The sequence below is a fragment of the Esox lucius genome, chromosome 24 (assembly GCF_011004845.1).
Source record: "Esox lucius isolate fEsoLuc1 chromosome 24, fEsoLuc1.pri, whole genome shotgun sequence".
NCBI lineage: Eukaryota > Metazoa > Chordata > Actinopteri > Esociformes > Esocidae > Esox > Esox lucius.
In genome coordinates, this window is record NC_047592.1 from 29,327,394 (window position 1) to 29,353,515 (window position 26,122).

General features: G+C 42.2%; 1 protein-coding gene across 11 annotated transcripts in view; it reads left to right on the top strand.

The window, feature by feature from the left end:
- LOC105008546 (collagen alpha-1(XXV) chain) overlaps positions 1-26,122 on the top strand; it is a 388,822-nt gene that overhangs the window by 239,513 nt on the left and 123,187 nt on the right. For all 11 annotated transcript variants that reach the window (XM_020044365.2, XM_020044363.2, XM_020044369.2 and 8 more), the window contains 2 exons: positions 15,501-15,545; positions 16,531-16,593. In XM_020044365.2, the coding sequence (XP_019899924.1) occupies positions 15,501-15,545; positions 16,531-16,593 (108 nt within the window). The remainder of the gene's footprint in view (positions 1-15,500; positions 15,546-16,530; positions 16,594-26,122) is intronic.

Consider the following 26,122-nt stretch of genomic DNA (forward strand, 5'->3'; position numbering starts at 1 on the left):
GAACGAAAAGGGTTCTGAGATGGACAGAGAGGAGTGAGAGTGGAGGCAGTACAGAGGGAGTGCCGGAACGTGACAGGCAGGAGGAGTGAGTCTCTCAGCAGCACTGTTAGGAGAAGGCAGGTCTTTTCAAACACTATGCTAGGCCCACAAAAAGAGTGGAGTAGCAACAAGCCATATATATATTTTTTTTTATCAATGTTTACTCCTGATATAATCAATATCATGGTCACTGTAACAAATTGCTATGTGGATGCAATTCATGCTCTGAGAGAGCTTATTCCACATGCCCCCCTGAGAGGGTGGGAACCCACATATCGACAGGAGATGGAGGTATTTCTGGGCATACAGATTGGCCTAGGGATGCTGAGAAAGCCTAAGGTGTCTGATTATTTTAGTGACAAGGAGGCTCTAAACTGGACCCCCATTTTCTCCCGTACAATGTCCAGGAACCGTTTTAAAATGCTAAGCTCTTGCTTACATTTTAACAAGTTTTAACGTTTTAACTCCAGCATTGCGTGGGAGTCGGGGAAAGTGCCTAAGGAGTGGCGGACCGGGGTGGTGGTTCCCCTGTTCAAAAAGGGGTACCAGAGGGTGTGTGCCAATTACAGGGGTATCACACTTCTCAGCCTCCCTGGGAAAGTCTACTCAAAGGTACTGGAAAGGAGGGTTCGGCAGATAGTCGAACCTCAGATTGAAGAAGAACAATGCAGATTCCGTCCTGGTTGGAACAACCGACCAGCTCTTTACTCTTGCAAGGATCCTGGAGGGGGCCTGGGAATATGCCCATCCTGTCTACATGTGTTTTGTGGATCTGGAGAAGGCGTATGACCGGGTCCCCTTGGAGATTCTGTGGGAGATGCTGCGGGAGTATGGGGTGAGGAGGTCCCTTCTGAGGGCTATCCAATCCCTGTACGTCCAAAGTGAGAGCTGTGTTCGGGTTCTCGGTAGTAAGTCAGACTCGTTCCAAGTGGGGGTTGGCCTCCGCCAGGGCTGCGCTTTTTCACCAATCCTGTTTGTAACTTTGATGGACAGGATATCGAGGCGTAGTCGGGGTGGGGAGGGGTTGCAGTTCGGTGGGCTGGGGATCTCAACGCTGCTTTTTGGGGATGATGTGGTCCTGATGGCATCATCGGTCTGTGACCTTCAGCACTCACTGGACCGGTTTTCAGCCGAGTGCGAAGCAGTTGGGATGAGGATTAGCACCTCTAAATCTGAGGCCATGGTTCTCAGCAGGAAACCGATGGAGTGCCTCCTCCGGGTAGGGAATGAGGCGTTACTCCAAGTAAAGGAGTTCAAGTATCTCGGGGTCTTGTTTGCAAGTGAGGGGACAATGGAGCGGGAGATTGGCCGGAGAATCGGAGCAGTGGGGGCGGTATTGCTTTCGCTTTACCGCACCGTTGTTACGAAAAGAGAGCTGAGCCGGAAGGCAAAGCTCTCGATATACTGGTCAATTTTCATTCCTATCCTCACCTATGGTCATGAAGGCTGGGTCATGACCGAAAGAACAAGATTGCGAGTACAAGCTGCTAAAATGGGTTTTCTCAGAAGGGTGGCTGGCTTCTCCCTTAGGGATAGGGTGAGAAGCTCAGCCATCAGTGAGGAACTCAGATTAGAGCCGCTGCTCCTTTGCATCGAAAGGAGCCATTTGAGGTGGTTCGAGCATCTGGTAAAGATGCCCCCAGAACATCTCCCTAGGGAGGTGTTCCAGGCACGTCCAGCTGGGAGGAGACCTCGGGGTAGCCCAGGACTAGGTGGAGAGATTATATTTCGACACTGGCCTGGGAACGCCTCGGGATCCCCCAGTCAGAGCTGGCAAATGTAGCTCGGGAAAGGGAAGTTTGGGGTCCCCTGCTGGAGCTGCTGTCCCCGCGACCCGATACCGGATTAGCAGATGAGGATGAGATGAGTTTAGAGAATGGGCAACCAAATTACGATCCGCATTTACAAATACCAAAAATTTCCTTCACAGTTTTCAAAATGAGTATTCTCATCAACACCTGTCAATCGACGAGTCCATGGTTTCTTTCCTGGGGAAGATTTTATTTCCGCCAGTACATCCCCAGCAAACGCCACAGGTTTGGTATAAAATACTTTGTTCCCCCCAACTTGACATTAAATAATACTTACCTGTGGAACGTGTATACAGGTGGTGCTTATGATTATGACAGGGCTGTGGGGGTTGGACATAGTACTGTGGTACAGCTAATGAGTGTCGCTAAATTGTTAGAAATTGTTGTATACTGACAACTACTACACCTCCCCCGCTCCCTTTGGGTGTCTTCACACACAAAACACAGGGGCTTGTGAAACAGTAAAAATACATAGAAAAGGCATGCCCACCCAACTTTGAAGCCTGAAAATGTGAAAGTTCCCCTGTGCTTGCAGCATCGTTCCAGGATGCAGGGCTTGTCACTGTTCTCTCAATGGAACACGACAACTCCGTCATCACAAAACGAGTTTGCAGCAAGAGGCCAACAGGACACAGGTAGCTTTGCAAATCAAGGTGTATGGAAAACTTGAGATGCAATTTTTATGAGGTAGTATGTCCCAATTGGTCCCAAATACTGGCATACTAGCCTTATATACTAAACATTACGTTCTTCACCATCACCCATGAAGTGCAGTATGCGATTTGCGATTCAGCCCTTAACTCTCGCTCGCTCTCAAAGAAAATCTATTTACAGGATATTGTATATAATTTGTGGGCATCAGGGAGCCGCTATTAAAATGCAGGACAGTCAGGATGTCTGCATAAATATTTGGTAATAGGTTGTACCTCTGCACTTTTCGTATAATTAGTATTTGTATTGGAACTATTCATGCATTGTATTCTGAATAAATGGGAACATCACCCAAAAAGTTATGTTTGGAAAGCAACATACACTCACCTAAAGGATTATTAGGAACACCTGTTCAATTTCTCATTAATGCAATTATATAATCAACCAATCACATGCCAGTTGCTTCAATGCATTTAGGGGTGTGGTCCTGGTCAAGACAATTTCCTGAACTCCAAACTGAATGTCAGAATGGGAAAGAAAGGTGATTTAAGCAATTGTGAGCGTGGCATGGTTGTTGGTGCCAGACGGGCCGGTCTGAGTATTTCACAATGTGCTCAGTTACTGGGATTTTCACGCACAACCATTTCTAGGGTTTACAAAGAATAGTGTGAAAAGGGAAAAACATCCAGTATGCGGCAGTCCTGTGGGCGAAAATGCCTTGTTGATGCTAGAGGTCAGAGGAGAATGGGCCGACTGATTCAAGCTGATAGAATAGCAACTTTGACTGAAATAACCACTCTTTACAACCGAGGTATGCAGCAACGCATTTGTGAAGCCACAAAACGCACAACCTTGAGGCGGATGGGCTACAACAGCAGAAGACCCCACCGGGTACCACTCATCTCCACTACAAATAGGAAAAAGAGGCTACAATGTGCACAAGCTCACCAAAATTGGACAGTTGAAGACTGGAAGAATGTTGCCTGGTCTGATGAGTCTCGATTTCTGTTGAGACATTCAGATGGTAGAATCAGAATTTGGCGTAAACAGAATGAGAACATGGATCCATCATGCCTTGTTACCACTGTGCAGGCTGCTGGTGGTGGTGTAATGGTGTGGGGCATGTTTTCTTGGCACACTTTAGGCCCCTTAGTGCCAATTGGTCATCGTTTAAATGCAACGGCCTACCTGAGCATTGTTTCTGACCATGTCCATCCCTTTATGACCACCATGTACCCATCCTCTGATGGCTACTTCCAGCAGGATAATGCACCATGTCACAAAGCTCGAATCATTTCAAATTGGTTTTTGAACATGACAATGAGTTCACTTTACTGAAATGGCCCCCACAGTCACCAGATCTCAACCCAATAGAGCATCTTTGGGATGTGGTGGAACGGGAGCTTCGTGCCCTGGATGTGCATCCCACAAATCTCCATCAACTGCAAGATGCTATCCTATCAATATGGGCCAACATTTCTAAAGAATGCTTTCAGCACCTTGTTGAATCAATGCCACATAGAATTAAGGCAGTTCTGAAGGCGAAAGGGGGTAAACATAGTATTAGTATGGTGTTCCTAATAATCCTTTAGGTGAGTGTATGTGGACACTTCATGGACAACACTCTATTGTGTTACTCACTTCTACAATTTCAATATACATTTTTGTGTTTGAGCTAGAAAGATGTAGGGTCATGAGTGCCCGCTGAAAATTATTTCAAGGATAGAGTGCTTTAGAAGAAAACAAGTAACTTCTGAAGATTTTAGCATTTACAGGACATTTCTGAACCTTTAGAATGTTGGCTTCTGGCACTCTAGGGGTGTTCCGTAGTTCTTTAGCAGTTAGTGAGTTTACAGCATGGCTGATACGAGCCAATGAAGATTCCTGTATGGTCTCAATTCAAATGCTAATTAATGGAATATGGTGACTGCAACCAAACAGTATATCAGTAGGCTAATTGCACAATGTTATTTCAGCATTTGGTAAACATCGACTATTTCCAGCGGGAGCCGGAAGTACTGCTCAGTGTGTAAAAATGGCAGAGGTTTTTTCACAGTGTTTGAAAGACTTACCAACGTTGACGGTGAACGACGTACACAGAATTGCCCAGGCCACAACATGAGTGGCGAAAAGCAAGTTGGAGAAAGGCTTAAAATGTTGTCATTCTACTTGATTACGAAGGTATGTATACTTAGCTAACATGTCCATAACAATAAGACAACTTAACAAGCGTTTACTTGTTCCTCAGTTTTTTACGAACATTACCAAGGGATGCTGTTGCCTCTTGTTATTGATCTTGGATAAGATGACCTTGCTCAGGTGCCTCCATTTTGCATACAGTGCTAGCTGAGGGATTAGTCAACTAACCATGCATTTATTTAGACATTTTAACACAATGCAAAGCAGCTGTTTCTTCTTTTAAAACCATGTGAACAGAGTTTTATTTACTCATGTTGTAAGTTTAGTATAATATATACATTCAGACAGGATTAATCTTGAAGTTATAATTTTTTACAAATGCATTTGATTTATGTTTGCAGATGTCACTGAGAGATTCTGAGCCAGTTGTACGGGTGACCAATCGATGCTCTTGTGTTACTAGAGCCTGCATGTGCAATCACCTGGTGGGAGTGTTATTCCAGACTGCACACTACTCAGAGCTCAGGATGCCTGTGATTCCTCCTGTTCTGTCATGCACAGAACACTGAACAGTTGGCATAAGCCCAAAACAATGGTTTGTAGTAATTATCAATTAACAACATTTTGATAATACCCTGTTTGAACCTTGTACGAATATTTCAATTATTGCACAGTGGTATAAGAGAGCCAATTTCTTAGAGTTGGTAGTGTCGATCTGTATTGTACTATTTAGGGAGTGAGACCAGTAACTGTAGATAAGATGGTCATCCTCAAACCAAAACCCAATGGATAATCCAAAGGTGGTATCAGGTAATTGATTAGCATGACAATTTAAGGTAGGGCTGCATGATTAATCCAAAAAGATTAATGATTTGCGCTTAACGTGGGGTAACAGGTACGCATCATACATCTGTAATAGTTTTTCTTGCAGGTCCTGTAGGTTTTTTGTTGATTACATAGGTAACTGGACTAATTTTGTTTAAATACTTGATGGATTTTCAAAAAATTGTCCCACATACTTAACAGAGTGGTTACTAAAAGTTTCAGCCACAATACCAGTGCCTATTGTAAAAACACACTTAATTTGGTAGAAAATATACCTCAAGAGTTGAGAAATGTTGTCTAACTAGCTATTTTTAAGTGAGATTATCACGTTTGAAAATCGCAAATCAACCATAACTGCAATATTTGTCAAATCGCGATCCAATATTTTATCCAAATCATGCAGCCCTAGTTCAAGTTTGTCTTAATATTTTAGTTCATATACTGTAGTATGCCTAATGAGTGTTACCCAGCCAAATTATTTATTTCAGATCTATTCTGTATAAGGGGATCATGGGAGACCTTTGGGCTTGTTGAAATCAAGTGCCCCAATGTGGTCAGCTCCATTGACTTTCCCTATCTTAAAGTTAGTAATGGCACACATAGTATCAAAGAGACATTCCTACTACTGGCAAGTACAAGGACAGTTGATGTTCACTGGAATGGAATGGTGTGACCTAGTTATTTGTGTTTACAATGACTTGCTCAACCAATGCAGCTACAGGGATGCAGGTGTCATCAAAAAACTACAACTATGTACAGGTGCTGGTCATAAAATTAGAATATCATCAAAAAGTTGATTTATTTCAGTAATTCCATTCAAAAAGTGAAACTTGTATATTATATTCATTCATTACACACAGGCTGATATATTTCAAATGTTTATTTATGACATTCCACGTCCCTATATGGTGGACAGTGCCTGCCTCAAGTGGAGGAGTTTAAGTATCTGTTCACGAGTGAGGGAAGGATGGAACGGGAGATTGACAGACGGATCGGTGCAGCTTCTGCAGTAATGCAGTCGATGTATCGGTCTGTCGTGGTGAAGAAAGAGCTGAGCCGCAAGGCGAAGCTCTCGATTTACCAGTCAATCTACGTTCCTACTCTCACCTATGGTCATGAACTTTTGGGAAAGGACAAGATCCCGGATACAGGCGGCCGAAATGAGCTTTCTCCGCAGGGTGGCCGGGCGATCCCTTAGAGATAGGGTGAGAAGCTCGGTCACCCGGGAGGAGCTCATAGTAGAGCCGCTGCTCCTCCACATCGAGAGGGGTCAGCTGAGGTGGCTTGGGCATCTGTTTCGGAGGAGACCCCGGGAAGACCTAGGACACGCTGGAGGGACTATGTTTCCCGGCTGGCCTGGGAACGCCTCTGTGTCCCCCCGGAAGAGCTAGAGGAAGTGTCTGGGGAGAGGGAAGTCTGGGCATCCCTGCTTAGACTGCTGCCCCCGCGACCCGGCCCCGGATAAGCGGAAGATGATGGATGGATGTTTATTTATTTTAATTGTGATGATTATAACTGACAACTAACGAAAATCCCAAATTCAGTATCTCAGAAAATTAGAATATTACTTAAGACCAATACAAAAATAATATTTTTAGAAATGTTGGCCAACTGAAAAGTATGAACATGAAAAGTATGAGCATGTACACCACTCAATACTTAGTTGGGGCTCCTTTTGCCTGAATTACTGCAGCAATGCGGCGTGGCATGGAGTCGATCAGTCTGTGGCACTGCTCAGGTGTTATGAGAGCCCAGGTTGCTCTGATAGTGGCCTTCAGCTCTTCTGCATTGTTGGGTCTGGCGTATCCCATCTTCCTCTTCACAATACCCCATAGATGTTCTATAGGGTTAAGGTCGGGCGAGTTTGCTGGCCAATTAAGAACAGGGATACTATGGTCATTAAACCATGTACTGGTAGCTTTGGCACTGTGTGCAGGTGCCAAGTCCTGTTGGAAAATGAAATCTGCATCTCCATAAAGTTGGTCAGTAGCAGGAAGCATGAAGTGCTCTAAAAGTTCCTGGTAGACGGCTGCGTTGACCTTGGACCTCAGAAAACACAGTGGACCACCACCAGCAGATGACATGGTACCCCAAACCATCACTGACTGTGGAAACTTTACACTGGACTTCAAGCAACGTGGATTCTGTGCCTCTCCTCTCTTCCTCCAGACTCTGGGACCTTGATTTCCAAAGGAAATGCTAAATTTACTTTCATCAGAGAACATAACTCAGCAGCAGTTCAGTCCTTTTTGTCTTTAGCCCAGGCGAGACGCTTCTGACGCTGTGTCTTGTTCAAGAGTGGCTTGACACAAGGAATGCGACAGCTGAAACCCATGTCTTGCATATGTCTGTGGGTGGTGGTTCTTGAAGCACTGACTCCAGCTGCAGTCCACTCTTTGTGAATCTCCCCCACATTTTTCAATGGGTTATGTTTCACAATCCTCTCCAGGGTGCGGTTATCCCTATTGCTTGTACACTTTCTTCTACCACATCTTTTCCTTCCCTTCACCTCTCTATTAATGTGCCTTGACACAGAGCTCTGTGAACAGCCAGCCTCTTTAGCTATGACCTTTTGTGTCTTGCCCTCCTTGTGCAAGGTGTCACTGGTCGTCTTTTGGACAGCTGTCAAGTCAGCAGTCTTCCCCATGATTGTGTTGCCTACAGAACTAGACCGAGAGACCATTTAAAGGCCTTTACAGGTGTTTTGGGTAAATTGGCTGATTAGAGTGTGGCACCACTTCAATATTGAACCTTTTCACAATATTCAAATTTTCTGAGATACTGAATTTGTGTTTTTCATTAGTTGTCAGTTATAATCATCAAAATTAAAAGAAATAAACACTTGAAATATATCAGTATCTGTGGAATGAATGTATACATTCTAAAAGTTTCAGTTTTTGAATGGAATTACTTAAATCAACTTTTTGATGATATTCTAATTTTATGTCCAACACCTATATATATATATATCTGCATTAAATCCAGAACTAAACATTTTAATGACCAAAAAAATTCATAAAATTTAACTTTTTTAAATGAAATGGTATTGTTTACATCAGTTGTTACATATCTCACGAGTCAAGTAAAGATGCTTTGTTTCAAAATATTGAAAGCAAAATATCCATACTTGAGACATTTGTAATACAGTGACATGACTAGAATGGATGAATAAATATGATAAATTAATGTTACAAAATAATGAGTGTTTTGTGTGTGTGTGTGTGTGTGTCAACCCAAGACTTTACCTGTGGTTTATTCTGGTAATTAGACAGGAGACTGGCGTCAACAAATAATTGGTTGGTACTGCCAGCAATTGAGAGTGGGGTGATCGAGTCAAAGAGCTGATTCTCTTTTATCTGTCTGTTCACTCTTTCTATGTGAATTCTGAGACGAGCAATCTCCTGTGTTTTTTTGTATGTCGCCTCCAGAAAACGGATCCCTTTTGTTCAGAAATAATGGTCTACACACTTTGCAGGGCACAAGGTCATCAATGATGAATCCACGGTCTACCATGAACGCCATGTCCTTGTCAAGTAAAGGGATGATTCCTGACCTTTTGAACAGCTCCTTGTCATTGACATATCCTGAAAACAGTGACGGGACGAAGGTGACTGCTCCATTGGGTGCTATGCTTCTCATCCCCTTCATGTGGGTGTGCGACTTGTACTGTAAGAACATTTCACTTTGGAGGACTTCAGCTCGGTGCAGTCAATGATGACCTGAGTGTCCGAATATTTACCATAAACCACAGGCATGTTGGCCTTGATTTCTTCTGGAGACAGTCAAATCCATATGGCGCCCAACATGGAGTACAGGAAGTGGACAGTGGATTGGGGAAGGTTGAATCGATGACCCAGGTCCTTTTGATTTAGTCCCTGGGAGAGGTATATCAAAAACAAAAATTACTCATTGATACGTTGAAGCCAGCATGCCTGAAAAACATATAATAAAAAACACTTTCGAATGTAGTTATGAGCCTAGCTTGAAAGCTTACCAGACAATTTGTGTGAGCTCAGGGGTTAGATCAGAGAGGGTTGAGGGATCTGAGGGACTTCAGACTAATGATAACTGTGTAACTCGCCCAATTTTCCCGGTTTCAGGTTCAATCAGCCTCCAAAATCACAAGTGTGTGTAGCAGGCAAACCTGAAATTGCAGATTAATTCAGGGAAGTGAAACTGAGACCATGGTCTCTTTTACAGTTGAGCCCTGTAATAAAGCAATATCAAAGATTTTAAAAAGAAAAACAAAGAAACATGGATAGGAAACACATGGAGAAAAGCTACCAGTTCCTAATGACAAAGAATTGTACAGTTGTGCTCATACATTTTCATACTCTGGAAGAAATTGTGACATTTTGGCATTGATTTTGAAAGTATGACTGATCATGCAAAAATATTGTCCATCATTTAAGGATAGTGATCAAATGAAGCCATTAATTATCACATAGTTGTTTGGCTCCTTTCTAAATCATAATGATGAAATAAATCACTCAAATGGCCCTGATCAAAAGTTTACATACCCTTGAATGTTTGGCCTTGTTTGTGACGACTGCGCCCTCTGCTGCCTCTCCTCCCCCTGCAGCGGGCAAGCTCCAGCAGTCAGCGTCACCAGCCTTCTGACACCACCGCCTATCTCATCAATTAATCTCACCTGTTGTCTTGTTTAGCGCACACCTGGTCCTCATTTACAATCATTCCCCCCAGTAAATATGTTCCCTCTGCTCCCCTGGTCTTTGAGTGTTATTGTCTCGCCATTAGAGCATTGTTGGGCTACTTCATTCTTGCCGTCATTAAAAGACAGTTTACCTTCGCGACTTCACGTTTCTTGCTCCTCATTCCTTCGAAGCCCTGACATTGTTACAGACACACAAGGTGACACAAACAGGTGAAAATAGCAATTAAAGGTGAATTTCCCACACCAGTGGAGTTTTAAATTGCAATTAGTGTCTGTGTATAAATAGTCAATAAGTTTGTTTGAACTGAGCAGAATTGCTAGATACTGAGCAGAAAAGAACTGTCGAAAGACCTGCATAACAAGGTAAAGGAACTTTCTAAAGACTGAAAGGCATATAAAAGATATCAAAAGCCTTGCAAATGCCAGTCGGTACTGTTCAATCACTTTCTGAGAAGAGGGAAAATTCGGGGATCTCTTGATACCAAGCCAAGGTCAGATAGACCAAGAAAGTTTTCAGCCAAAACTGCCAGAAGAATTGTTCGGGATACAAAAAAAAATCCACAGGTAACCTCATGAGAAATACAGGCTGCTCTGGAAAAAGACGCTGTTGTTGTTTCAAGGAGCACAATACGACGATATTTGAAAAAGAATGAGCTGCACGGTCGATTTGCCAGAAGCCTTTACTGCCCCAATGCCACAAAATGCCTGGTTACAATATGCCCGACAACACCTTGACATGCCTCACCACTTCTGGCACACTGTAATTTGGAGTGACGAGACCAAAATAGACCTTTATGCTCACAACCATAAGTGTTGTGTTTAGAGAGGGGTCAACAAGGTCTATAGTGAAAAGAATACCATCCCCTCTGTGAAGCATTGTGGTGTCTCACTGATGTTGTGGGGGTGTGTGAGCTCTACAGGCACGGGGCATCTTGTGAAAATTGATGGCAAATATGAATGCAGCATGTTATCAGAAATTGCATTCTTCTGTACGAAAGCTGCGCATGGCACGCTCTTGGACTTTACAGCACGACAATGACCCTAAGCACAAGGCCAAGTTGACCCTCCAGTGGTTACAGCAGAAAAAGGTGTAGGTTCTGGAGTGGCCATCACAGTCTCCTGACCTTAATATCATCAAGCCACTCTGGGGAGATCTCAAATGTGTGGTTCATGCAAGACGACCAAAGACTTTGCATGACCAAGAGGCATTTTGCCAAGACGAATGGGCAGCTATACCACCTGCAAGAATTTGGGGCTTCATAGACAACTATTAGAAAACACTGCATGCTGTCATTGATACTAAAGGGGGCAATACAGAGTATTAAAAACTAAGGGTATGCAGACTTTTGAACAGGGGTCAGTTCACTCTGCATATGATGGTTTCTATAAGATAATTAGCAGGGCACACACTTATCATAATGAAGGGGGCTAATAATACAAGTGTAGTACAATATCTCATTAACCCAGTGCCTAAATTTGGATTGTGAATATAATTATTGCTCTACAACGTGTCTACTGACCTGGTGTAAAATCTGATGTCATCATCTAATCCAGCAAAACGTTGCAACCCAAAGATCTGTTGTAGGGTGATGTCCTACAACTTCCTTGTCTGTTCAGCAATACCTAGATCCTTTTTTCCAGTGCCATGTTCAAGACCAATGGTTCAGGTTTGGCATCAAAGTCATGAAACTGAAGTAGCAGGCCAAATTCATCTTTTCCTATTTTGTAGGTGACACTGGGCGCTTGGTCCACTCCCAGATGCTTGATCTTGCTGGCGGCAGGGAATAATTATTCCAGGGAAAAAGCACGTGCACAGCACCTTCTTTGAGCCTTCTTCTTCAATGATGTCTGTCTTTACAAAATGTCTGCTACAGACAGCCATATTTCTACCCACATTGAAGTGTTTCCTCCTGACTTTACTCTCCCAAACATTCCAGATGTGGAGGTCTTTGGGGAAATTATGAAAATTGATGTCAGAGTTGTATTTCCCAAAAATGGTATGCAATGGCACACAGCGAAAACGCAATTTGCCCTCTTTTTATCAAATACTAAATGTGTTTTAATTGACTTTAAGTGAATTAAGAAATCTATATACCAGCAGCACAGGACCGAACACAAGTTAGCATTGCAGTAACGTAAAATAGTACGTTAGCTAGCGGTTAACTAGTTGTAAAAACCAGAGAGCTCAGTTCACTGCTTCTTCTTTATAGGAGTGTATTGCCACCAACTGAACGGGTGAATTTTGTTTGTACAATTTGTACAATTATAATGATAACAATCAAAAATGTACATTAACGCTAAATCTAGATAACACCACTGAGTTAAACTCCTCTTGGAATTTAGCATGTATTTTCTGGAAGTAAATAATACTGTTTTCCAGTTTTGTGGCGATATGTTCGACGTAGAGCCTGTTTAAGCCAACGGCAGGAAGGCCTCCACAAAGTTTTAAGCTGATCGGCATGATGGTGGCCCTATAATCAACAGCTACATGGGACTCCATAAGAAATGAATGGAAGTCAATGGGGTATGAATGTGAGTTTATGGATAATTAATTGTGGGCAATTGAGAATGAATGGGGGTCAATGGTGATTCAAATGGAGTCAATGGTGATACAATGGGAGCCTAAGGGGAATGAATGGGCCAATGGGGAATTCATTGGGGTCTGTGAGGGACGCATGGAAGTCGACTGGGAATGAATTGAGGTCATGGGGAATAAATGGGGGGCAATGGGGAATGAATGACAAAGAATTAAGAACAAATGGGTGCCGTGGTGGTCCTGGAAGGAAAGGACCCCACCATTTCGGCTTGCGGATATATTTTATATATGGTTTCTTCTTTGCCTCCCACTGCTCTTTCTATACTGGTTAGAAGATACTGAACCAGTCTAAAGTTTTAATTATTAATTCTTTAATCAGCACAACAGTTTTCAGCTGTGCTAACAGTATTGCAGTAGGGTTTCCTAATGATCAATTAGCTTCTTAAAATTATAAACTTGCATTAGCAAACACAACGTATCACTGGAACACAGGAGTGATGGTTACTATTAATGGGCCTCTGTACACCTACAGTATGTCGATATTCCAGTGAAAATCAACCATTTACAGTTTCAATTGTCAATTACAACATTAACAGTGTCCACACTGTATTTCTGATACATTTTCATGTTATTTTAATGGACATAAAATGTTCCCAAAAACAAGGAAATGTTTAAGGGACTCTTGAAAGGTAGTGTAATCAGTGCAGTGGAATATATATGAATGTGTGTTAAATATAAGTTAAGTGTGCCTAGATAATGAGAACAACAGAAACATTTGTGTTTAGATTTTCTCTCTGTAGGTCACACTCTGCCAACCTCTAGGGATCTTAAATATTTACATTGACCATTTAGCATGGGGGTTCTTGTGTAAATGTGATCTGTGCTAGGTAGACATGCCCTTCAAGGTATATACCAGCTAGCAACCATCTTTAAAGTGAGATTGATTTGAACAGCCAAGCGGAAACACTTACTGGGATGCTTTAAAAAAAAGTTTAATTCTCGCCCTTGACTCTCGACGGGTATGTGCTCAATGAAAGTGACCACTATACAAACTGATGTACTTTGGATATAAAAAGTCTACACACCCCTGTTAAAATGCCAGGTTTTTGTGAAGTAAATATAAATCATGTCATAACTTTTTCCACTTTTAATGTGACCTATAATGTGAACAATTAAATAGAAAAACAAACTGAAATCTTTGAGGGGGAAAAACCTTACAATAACCTGGTTGCAAAAGTGTGCGCACCCTCTTATAACTGGGGATGTGGCTGTGTTCAGAATTAACCAATCACATTCAAACTCGTGTTAAATAGAAGTCATTACACACCTGTCATCATTTAAAGTGACTCTGATTAATCCCAAATAAAGGTCAGTTGTCCTGAAATTTTCTTAGTTGCATTTCAGAGCAAAAGCCATGGTCCGCAGAGAGCTTCGAAAGTATCAGAGGGATCTCATTGTTGAAAGATATCAGTCAGGAGAAGGGTACAAAATAATTTCCAAACCATGAAACACAGTGAAGGTAGTCATCATCAAGTGGAGAAAATATGGGACAACAGAGACAATACCAAGAACTGGACTTCCCTCCAAAATGTATGAAAAGACTAAAAGAAAACTGGTCAGGGAGTCTTCCAAAAGGCCTACAGCATAATTAAAGGAACTGCAGGAATTTCTGGCAAGTACTGGCTGTATGCTCCATGTGACAACAATCTCCTGTAGTCTTCATATGAATGGGCTATGGGGTAGGGTGGCAAGACGGAAGCCTTTTATTACAAAGAAAAACATCCAAGCCCGGCTGAAGTTTGCACAAACAAACATCAACTCCCCCAAAAGCACGTGGGAAAATGTGTTATGGTCTGATGAAACCAAGGTTGAAATTTTTGGGCATAATTCCAAAAGGTATGTTTGGCGCAAAAACAACACAGCACATCACCCAAAGAACACCATACCCACAGTGAAGCATGGTGGTGGCAGCATCATGCTTTGGGGCTGTTTTTCTTCAGCTGGAACCAGGGCCTTAGTCAGGGTGGAGGGAATTATCAACAGTTCCAAATACCAGGCAATTTTGGCACAAAACCTTCAGGTGTCCGGTAGAAAGCTGAAGATGAAGAGGTAGTTCACCTGTCAGCATGACGACGACCCAAAGCACATCCAAATCCACAAAAGCATGGTTTCACCAGAAGAAGATTAACGTTTTGGAATGGCCCAGCCAGAGCCCAGACCTGAATCCAATTGAACATCTGTAGGGTGATCTGAAGAGGGCAGTGCACAGGAGATGTCCTCGCAATCTGACAGATTTTTAGCTTTTTTGCAAAGAAGAGTGGGCAAATATTGCCACATCAAGATGTATCATGCCAATTGACTTCTACCCAAAAAGACTGAGTGCTGTAATAAAATCACAAGGTGCTTCAACAAAGTATTAGTTTAAAGCTGTGCACACTTATGCAACCTGGTTATTGTGAGTTTATTTTATTTTTTTCTCAAAGATTTCAGTTTGTGTTTCCATTGAATTGTTCACGTTATAGGTCACATTAAAGATGGAAAAAGTTCTGACATGATTTATCTTTGTCTCATTGTTTTATATCACAAGAACCTGCCATTTTAATAGGGGTGTGTAGACTTTTTATATCCAATGTATTTCTTTCAGTGCCCAGCATGCTAGACGAATGTGACAGAGGAATGTAACAGCGCAATGTGGTAGAGGATTGTGATAAATGAATGTGATACAGGAATGTGGTAGAGGAATGTGATAGTGTATATTAGATTTTTGAATGCCCCATGTCCGATTTTCAACTTGACCGTAACATGTCACTCTTTCCCTGTGTAGGGAGAGCCAGGACTTCCAGGGCTACCTGGACTTCCAGGGGTTAAGGTAAATGTTGTCTTCATCCCAAATTATTACCAGTCTTCCCTGTATCTTTTCTGCCACCAACATTCAGCTAGGGCATACATTTATTATATTGGGGTGGGCAGATAAGCCAAGAAATCAAGAGCATTTGTGGGCCAGTAAATGAAACGACACTGGTTCTAATCCCCAATCTGACAAGTTGAGGAACACTGCCAATATCTCCCTGAGCAAGACAGTTAACCTTCATTTTTTAGTATAATATGTTGTTAGTAAACATACCTATTAAAATAACAGTACATTTGTTTTGTGAACATTTAATTTCTCTGAGTATGCTGTTGAATTTCCCATGATGAAAAACTCATATATGAATAACTTTTAATTGTGATAAGCAATAATTAACTACGTCACAAGCATTTAAAATTGACATCACTAGACTATCTACTGTATGTATGTACACAAATAACATATGGTCTATTATTGTGATACAACCTTTAAATGCAAGGAATGTTAAAACCGGTACGATAATAGTTGTTGATCTTTTTGTTTGTTTACCTGCACCACAGTCCTATGTTTGGAGATTAACAGCTGGCCTGGAGAAAATTATTTCCATTATATAACCCTGGTTTTAATAATAATGTTGTTAATGCTTTCTGAATCTGACAATTTTGCACTTAATACTCACATTCTCCTACTATAAGACAAAGAACGACTATATACAGTATGGTATTAACTGAACTTAGCAAGCACCAAGGGCAACCTTTTCAGAATTATTTTATCAGTCAACTGTTGTCTAGTATCCATTGCATAGCATTGGAAAGTTGGTGAATCTGTAAATCACTTACTACAGTAAGATATTCTTTTAGCCAGTGTTTTCCTAAAAAAAAAAATTCACTTTAATTCAAAAGCACTCAAGTATTTGCTAGTAAAGTATGTAAGGACAGGACTGACAGGACTGAGTTGTAATAATATTTTTTGCATGCCCTATTTCTGATCTACTTGCTAATTACAGGGTGAGCCTGGATTCCTAGGACCTCAGGGAGAACCAGGGCTCCCAGGATTACCAGGAACCAAGGTATGTGTCAATGTAATCAGTGCCAGTCAAATAAGGTTCATCTTGCGTAAACAATCTCTGAGCAGATGGTTATCACTAACAGTTGAATGACTTAGGGTGAGTCCCATAGGGAAGGCAATGACAAGGGAAATAAAATGACATTCACATCTTTTCCAATCTATTATTTTCAATATATCAAATCTATAGCAAACAAAATGTACATAAAGTGAAGCTGTATAACAAAGGGCTTAGAAGAGATATGACACAGAGATTCAACATATCCCATTGAACGGTTTTGTCCGTTTGTCCGTTTGACTTCCGGGGAGAGTATCTGCTGGCGTTGTTTCTGAATTGCCGCTTTTCCTTAGAAACTGTCCTTGTAACGTATTGTTTGTCTTTTGTTTTTATGAGTTTGCTTTATGTTATTGTCTTTACCCTCTGGCTATTCTGGATGTGAAGTTGGACATCAGTCGACTGCCTCGTTTTTGCCTCGTTTTGAAAAATCACTAACATCATAAAGCTAGTAGCTAATCTTGGCGTGGTTTGTGAGCTGGGTAGCCGAAACGCTAATGTTACAACCGCGTTGAACTGTGTTGAAGGACTTCCGATTTTATTCCACTTCAATGGACACCTCTGCATTTTGACATCAACATCACACCAGATTTCACCTGAAACACGTTTTAAACTTGATTGGCTCATACTTTCCTCCAGACTACCACATTGCTGGCTGGTTAGCTCTACAGTTCATATATCCCTCTTTGGCCTGCGTTGTGTCATCCTGGTCTTCACCTGTTTGTTGTGACCTGGGCTCCAGCAGACAGCTTACTCTGAGTAAGTCACCACTGTCTTTTTGTCTGTTGTCTACTGGTGAGGGCTGTGTGTGCTGTGGGGTCTTTTAGCAGCCAGGGTCTGGTACTGGCTAGGTTGGTTTTATAGTCTGTCTTGTGTTTCCGTGTGATTGTTCTGACAACTCAACTGGATCCATAATCTTTGCCATGTATCAGCAACCATACCTCCACCTGCTTCTGCTGTTGACATTGTACCCTGGATTATTAAGGCTCACACCCAACATTCGTCCTCCTATAATATTCTACTCCCGTTTGGATCTACTAGCTTTGAATAACAACTACCCACCTCCTCCTGTTGTAACCCAGCGTGCCCGTGCGTCTGGCATTTTCTGTAGACGTCTCTATCAACATCGAGGCTCCCGACGTAACTGGTCTACCAACTCTAACACCTATAGCAACATAATCTCCATATGGTCTCAGTCCCGTCCTCCTAGATACCCTCCATATCGAACTATAAATCATTCTTTTCTTCGCCCCCTCCAACCTATGACCATCTGCACCCCCACTGCACCCTGTCGAACTACCAATCTTGCTCTCCTCAACACCCGTTCTATTAACAATAAAGCTCCACTGCTACATGAATTAATACTGGATAACAAACTGGACTTCCTTTTTCTCACGGAAACCTGGCAACTGACAGATGATTTTTTATCACTCAATTTAGCTACTCCCCCTGGTTACAATTATCTGTGCCACCCCCGTCTCACTGGTCGTGGTGGTGGCCTAGCTGTATTATACAATTCCACTAACAAATTAACTGAACTGTCATTTACCTCATTCTCCTCATTTGAATACATTGCTTTCAAAGCATCATGCTCCCTGACCACCATTCTTATATATCGTCCCCCAAAACACAATGAATCATTTGTATCTGATCTAGCAGACCTACTCACAATCATTACACCTTCCTCACCCCACCTACTCCTGCTCGGTGATATGAATATTCATGTTGACACACCAAACTCCAAACTTGCCTCTGATTTTATTGCTGTATTGGACTGTTTTAATATCACCCAGCACGTCCATTTCCCCACTCACATTAAGGGCCACACACTCGACCTTGTCTGCTCTGTCGGCCTTAACCTCTCAGATATTTCCCCTTCTGTTTTCCCCCTGTCTGATCACAAGATTTTAAATTTTTCTTTCTCCTCCAAAATACCCCACAACACTGATAAGCGTCTAATCTCCTTCCGTAATATCAAAGCTGTCGACCCTCTCCATCTCTCCACTGCCATTTGCTCTGCACTACCCCTGGAACATGCTCCCAACAACCCTGATGATCTGGCAAATCAGTTCAACAGCGCTCACTCTTCCTCCCTTAACACTCTGGCACCACTTAGAGCTAAGCATGTTTCATTCACCACCTCATCTCCCTGGTTTACTCCTGAGCTCCGTTCTCTGAAGCAGGTTGGCAGACGCCTGGAACGCCTGGCTAGATCAACGGGGCTCACTATTCACACCGAAGCACACAAACATCACTTCTCTACATACAGAGATGCCCTCAGTACTGCTCGGTCCTCCTACTTCTGCAACATTATCAGTAGCTCTAATATGAACTCACATACCTTATTCTCAACAGTCAACAAGCTACTTCAGCCTCGCCATAACAACCATACCTCACATACTCTCCCTGCCAGCACTTTCCTTTCATTCTTCAAAGACAAAATCAAAAAAATCAATGCTTCACTGTTAGGTCAGTTTCACTGTTCCCTTTCTCCAACCGCTGATTACTCACTCTGTCCACCGCCTGTCCTTCGCACTCACCTTCATACATTTTCCCCCATTGACTCTGACTATATCACCAAAATTATACTCTCGTCCAAAACAACTTCCTGTTCCCTTGATCCCATTCCAGCCTCTCTCATTAAAGCCTGCCTGCCTGCACTCTGTCCCTACATCACATGCATCATTAACCTATCCCTCACCCATGGCATTGTCCCGTCCATCTATAAAACTGCTGCTGTCACTCCCATCTTAAAGAAGCCTGGACTAGATACCACCATCCTGAACAATTTCCGCCCGATATCCAACCTCCCCTTCCTTGCCAAAACCCTGGAAAGGACGGTTGCCTCTCAACTCCAACAACACCTGCTTCACAATGACCTGTTTGAACCCCTCCAGTCTGGTTTCCGCCCACTCCACAGCACAGAGACTGCACTACTCAAAGTTGTCAATGACCTCCTCATCTCTGCTGATGCTGGTTCCCTCAACATCCTGATTCTCCTGGATCTGAGTGCCGCATTTGACACCGTGAGTCACCAGATCCTCCTCACCAGGCTCAGGGGTCTGGGTGTTGAGGGAACCGCACTCTCCTGGCTGCAAACCTACCTCACAAATCGAACCCATTACATCTCCCTCAGTCACCAAAAATCTGAAATATCTACAGTCACGCAGGGGGTCCCCCAGGGCTCTGTTCTGGGTCCCTTACTCTTCATTATTTACATCCTCCCCCTTGGTCAGATCCTCCGCCACTTCAACCTTAATTTCCACTGCTACGCTGATGACACACAGATTTATCTCAGCACCAAGTCTCTCACCAACCCACCTCTGGCCCATATTGAATCATGTCTCTCTGAAATAAAAAAATGGATGCATCACAACTTCCTCAAACTCAACAGTGAAAAAACAGAACTTCTTCTCATTGGCACCAAATCCACCCTTAGTAAAACTGGCACATTCTCTCTCACCATTGACAACACTGTAGTTTCTCCTTCCCCCTGTGCTCGCAACCTTGGGGTCATCCTTGACTCCACCCTCTGTTTCGAGCAACACATTAAACATACTGTCAAATCATCTTTCTTTCATCTTCGTAACATTGCAAAACTCAAATCCTCCCTCCCCCCACCTGCAGCTGAAACTCTGATTCATGCATTCATCTCCTCCCGTCTTGACTATTGTAACTCCCTCTTGTCCGGCATCAACTCCTCATACCTCCATAAGCTCCAAATGGTTCAAAACTCTGCTGCGAGGCTTCTTACTCATTCAAAGTCCTGGCAGCACATCACCCCCATCCTCTGTGAGCTTCACTGGCTCCCTGTCAAACAGCGCATTGAATACAAAATACTCCTCCTGACTTACAAAGCCCTCCACAAACTTGCTCCCCCCTACCTCTCGGACCTTCTTCAACACTATCAACCTTCACGCTCACTCCGCTCTTGTACAGCAGGCCACCTCATCATCCCCAGATCCAAGCTACGGAGCTTTGGTGATAGGGCATTTTCCAGGGTTGCTCCCCGGCTCTGGAACTCACTGCCACAATCCATCCTTGACTCTGACTCTCTTAACACCTTCCGACTACGCCTTAAGCCATTTCTGTTTAAACAAGCCTTCCCATAGCCCCTTTGTTGTTGTATATTTTATTTCTCAGTGTTCTTTGTTTTGCTTGTTTTTGTAAAGCGTCTTTGGGTCATTGAAAAGCGCTATATAAATCCCATGTATTATTATTATTATTATTATAACAGTAGTACTTAAATTGAGTTTGAGCAATCAATCAATCAAATGTATTTATAAAGACCTTTTTACAACAGCAGTTGTCACAAAGTGCTTTTACAGAGACACCCGGCCTCAAACCCCAATGAGCAAACAACAGTAGTGTTGAATTTCAGTGGCTAGGAAAAACTCCCTAAGAAGGCCGAATTTTAGGAAGAAATCTAGAGAGGACCCAGGCTCAGAGGGGTGACCAGTCCTCTTCTGGCTGTGCCGGGTGAGATATTAAGAATCCAATTGGAATAATTAATAAATTAATCTGGGCTAGGTCAAAAGTATGACCAGATGGACAAGGACAGGGACAGCAACGGGCCCCCCAAACCAGGTACTCTGCAGGTGTGGACCAGGAACTCATGTCCTCCTAAAGTTTAAAACGGGAGGAGACTAGGAAAATTCAGAAAATGCATTCCTCATATCAACAACGATTTATAGTGGAAAAGGAGAACTTAGTGGGAAAGGAGAACAGACCCAATCCCCCAGCACAATAGTATAGCAGCGTAAGACCTTGGAACTGAGACGGGGGAGCAGAAAGCTAATGAAAGGTTTCTTTAATACTTGTATGGTAACACTGTAATTTAACAGTCCTATACCAGTTTGTCCGTTTGTCCGTCCATTTGCCGGCAACATGTTTCCAAAGACGTGTGACTGGGGCATGTTTACCACTGCCCATTGCTCTTGGCAAAATGCCTCCAGGTCATGCAAAAGTCTTATGTTGTCTTGCATGATCCGCACATTTGAGATCTCCCCAGAGTGGCTCGATGATATTAAGGTCAGGAGACTGTGATGGCGACTCCAGAGCCTTCTCCTTTTTCTGTTGTAACCACTGGAGAATCAACTTGGCCTTGTACTTAGGGTCATTGTCATGCTGGGAAGTCCAAGAGCATCCCATGCGCAGCTTTCATGCAGAACAATGCAAATTGTCTGCCAGTATTTTCTGATAACATGCTGCATTCATCTTGCCATACATTTTTACAAGATTCCCAGTGCCTTTAGAGCTCACACACCCCCAAAACATCAGTGAGCCACCACCATGCTTCACAGTGGGGATGGTATTCTGTTCACAATAGACCTTGTTGACCCCTCTCCAAACTTAGTGCATATGGTTGTGACCATAAAGCTCTATTTTGGTCTCGTCACTCAGTGTGCCAGAAGCTGTGAGGCGTGTTACGGTGTTGATGGGCATATTGTAACCAGGCTTTTTTGTGGCATTGGCGCAGTAAAGGCTTCTTTCTGGCAACTCGATAATGCGGCACATTTTTGTTAAAGTATTGTCACATTGTGCTCCTTGTAACAAACACACCGTCTTTTTTCAGAGCAGCCTGTATTTTTCCTGGCAGTTTTGGCTGAATCCTTTCTTGGTCTACTTGACCTTGGCCACTCTTAATAAGTGATTGACCAGTACTGAAAGGCATTTGCAAGGCTTTGGATATCTTTTTATATCCTTTTCCATCTTTATAAAGTTCCATTACCTTGTTACATAGGTCTTTTGACAGTTATTTTCTGCTCCCCATGGCTCAGTATCCAGCCTGCTCAGTGCATCCACGTGAGAGCTAACAAACTAATTGACTATTAATGCACAGACTTTATGCACAGTTCTCTGTCTCTGTTCTAGACTCAGATGTTCTGTTAGAAGGATACACTATCTACAGATCAGACAGAGTGGGTAGATGTGGAGGAATTGCCAAATATGTTAAATGTGACCTAGAGGTCACTGTGTCTATCTCAACCTCTGTCCCAAAACAGTATGAATACATAGTCCTGAAAGTGGCCCTTGGTCGTAATGCACTATTAACGCTAGTGGGAGTTTTTCTCCCATCCTCAGCTCCAGCGTATGCTCTATGTAAATTGTTAGAGTTAATGTCAAATTATGCCAACTCTGAATTATTGATTATTGGAGATCTCAATCTGGACTGGCTGATGCCAGCTTTGCTTAAACTAAAATGTATTTGTAATGAACTAAATCTGACTCAACTAATAACTACACCTACCCATCCTAATATAAAAGAAAATCTATATAAATAAACCTTATTCTAACATATACACATCACAAATGTATAGTTATTGGGTTATTTGCAAATTATATCGGTAATCACTGCCCTTTTGCATGTATCAGAGACAAAAATCCTGACCCCCGTATTATATTAAAGAGAAAATATAAACACTTCTCAGAGCAAGAATTTATCTTTGACCTTTGTCACTCAGAACTTTTATCTACAAATTGCAAAATGGACCCAGTGATAGTGTTCTTACCTTCTTGGCTAATAAACACGCCCCGCTAAAGAAACTTGGGATAAGAAATTTAACTAATCCTTGGTTCTCTGACTTCAAAAGCCTCTTCCTACAAAATAATCAAGCATGGGCTTTGGTGAGGAAAACTGATGAAACAGCTGATTGGCAATTTTTTAGGCAACTGAGAAATATGTGGACTGGAGGTATAAAAAAAGGCTAAATATTGATATTTTCTTAATGCTAAGACAGCGGTAATCCCGCTAAATTCTGGAAAACCGTTAACTCACTTAAATGTGATAACTCCTTGACAACTTTACTGAAGCAAATTATATCAGATGCTGGGATTGTCAGTGACGGAACTGAAATTTGTGATGCCTTTAATAAGCACTTTATTTTGCTGGTTTTCTTTTTGAAAGAAGAAATTGCCAATTTAATCCTGTGGCTATTGCCACAGCCCCTCGCCCTGGGAAGGAGGTAAACAATAACCTTGTTTTTAATTTCCAAAAACTAAGGTTTCAGGTTTCAAGGTTTATTTGTCAAATGCACCAAACAACACAGCGTCATCCTGCACAATGACATTCTTGTGACATGGCACCCAACAACTACATACTGAGAGTTTAGAAGAGAATATATAAGCAAAAATATAGCCTGAGAAGAAATAAATAAATATACATAACACTGTACACTAGTGGCAGTTTAAAGAAAAGAGTACTGTAAACAACAGCAATCTGGGTAGTATTATAGAACATTTAGATATGGCAAGTATGGCAGTAATATACATAACAGTGTAAACTAGCAGCAGATGGTAGAGGTATTGAATATTATAGATACATATGAGTTTAATAAGCTTATGAACAACACTACAACAACGTAGTGAGAATTTAAGGAGACAGATTTATACACAGAAAAATATAGCACGAAAATGAAGCAATATTATACTGTTCATAGCAGCTGTTTATCTAGCTGCAATATTGTAATCTAGTAGCAATATTGGCAGTAGTATTGAATTATATATATTATGTATGGCAGTAATATACGTAAGAAATTTAACTAGAATACATTTTTGAAACAGTAGGACGGTGTATGAACAGTATGGTAGATGTATTGAGTATTATAGATACAGTGGGGAGAACAAGTATTTGATACACTGCCGATTTTGCAGGTTTTCCCACTTACAAAGCATGTAGAAGTCTATTATTTTTATCATAGGTACTCTTCAACTGTGAATGACGGAATCAAAAAATCCAGAAAATCACATTGTATGATTTTTAAAGTAATTAATTTGCTTTTTATTGCATGACATAAGTATTTGATACATCAGAAAAGCAGAACTTAATATTTGGTACAGAAACCTTTTTTTGCAATTACAGAGATCATGTGTTTCCTGTAGTTCTTGACCAGGTTTGCACACACTGCAGCAGGGATTTTGGCCCACTCCTCCATACAGACCTTCTCCAGATCCTTCAGGTTTCAGGGCTGTCACTGGGCAATACGGACTTTCAGCTCCCTCCAAAGATATACTATTGGGTTCAGGTCTGAAGTCTGGCTAGGACACTCCAGGACCTTGAGATGCTTCTTACGGAGCCACTCCTTAGTTGCCCTGGCTGTGTGTTTCGGGTCGTTGTCATGCTGGAAGACCCAGCCACGACCCATCTTCAATGCTCTTACTGAGGAAAGGAGGTTGTTGGCCAAGATCTCGTGATACATGGGCCCATCCATCCTCCCCTCAATATGGTGCAGTAATCCTGTCCCCTTTGCAGAAAAGCATCCCCAAAGAATGATGTTTCCACCTCCATGCTTCACGGTTGGGATTGTGTTCTTGGGGTTGTACTCATCCTTCTTCTTCCTCCAAACATGGCGAGTGGAGTTTAGACCAAAAAGCTATTTTTGTGTTTCATCAGACCACATGACTTTCTCCCATTCCTCCTCTGGATCATCCAGATGGTCATTGGCAAAGTTCAGACGGGCCTGGACATGCGCTGGCTTGAGCAGGGGGACCTTGCGTGCGCTGCAGGATTTTAATCCATGACGGCGTAGTGTTACTAATGGTTTTCTTTGAGACTGTGGTCCCAGCTCTCCTCAGATCATTGACCAGGTCCTGCCATGTAGTTCTGGGCTGATTGCTCACCTTCCTCATGATCATTGATGCCCCACGAAGTGAGATCTTGCATGGAGCCCCAGGCAGAGGGAGATTGACAGTCATTTTGAATTTCTTCCATTTTCTAATAATTGCGCCAACAGTTGTTGCCTCTTCACCAAGCTGCTTGCCTATCATCAGGGACATCAACTGTAGACCTGCAACTATCCCAGCCTTGTGCAGGTCTACAGTTGATGTCCCTGATGTCCTTACACAGCTCTCTGGTCTTGGCCATTGTGGAGAGGTTGGAGTTTGATTGAGTGTGTGGAGAGGTGTTTTTTATACAGGTAAAGAGTTTAAACAGGTGCAGTTAATACAGGTAATGAGAGGAGAACAGGAGGGCTTCTTAAAGAAAAATACATGACAATTGCTTTGCAGTTGATGGGGAGGGCAATCATCAATAATATATTTAGTGGTAGTTTTAAAGCCGGACATACTGTAACTGCACCGCTCTGGGTGCATTTAGATTTTTAGCCAAATTAAGCAATTATCTGGAGGAGCTGAATTGTCGGATTTGCTCGATCAAAAGGCATGAACACCACAAATCTGAATAACCATCTCCGGATCACCATATGTATTCTTAAAATATTATTAGGCTTACACAATAATAGCAGTATAAAATTAACAATATTGACAATTCAATTGTTAATCGCAATTATGTTACAATTAATCGTGACAGCCCTACTTGGTACTGCTTTGGGAAATGCAGGTTCCTGTGCTATCAGGGGAATAACCTCTGAGTAAATGGAACAATTTGCTGATGCCAGATAATGCAAGTTATTGTGCTGCTGCTGTAATTAAGACATTAATACAGGGTATTATCTCACAAAAGCACTGAGGAGTTTATCCA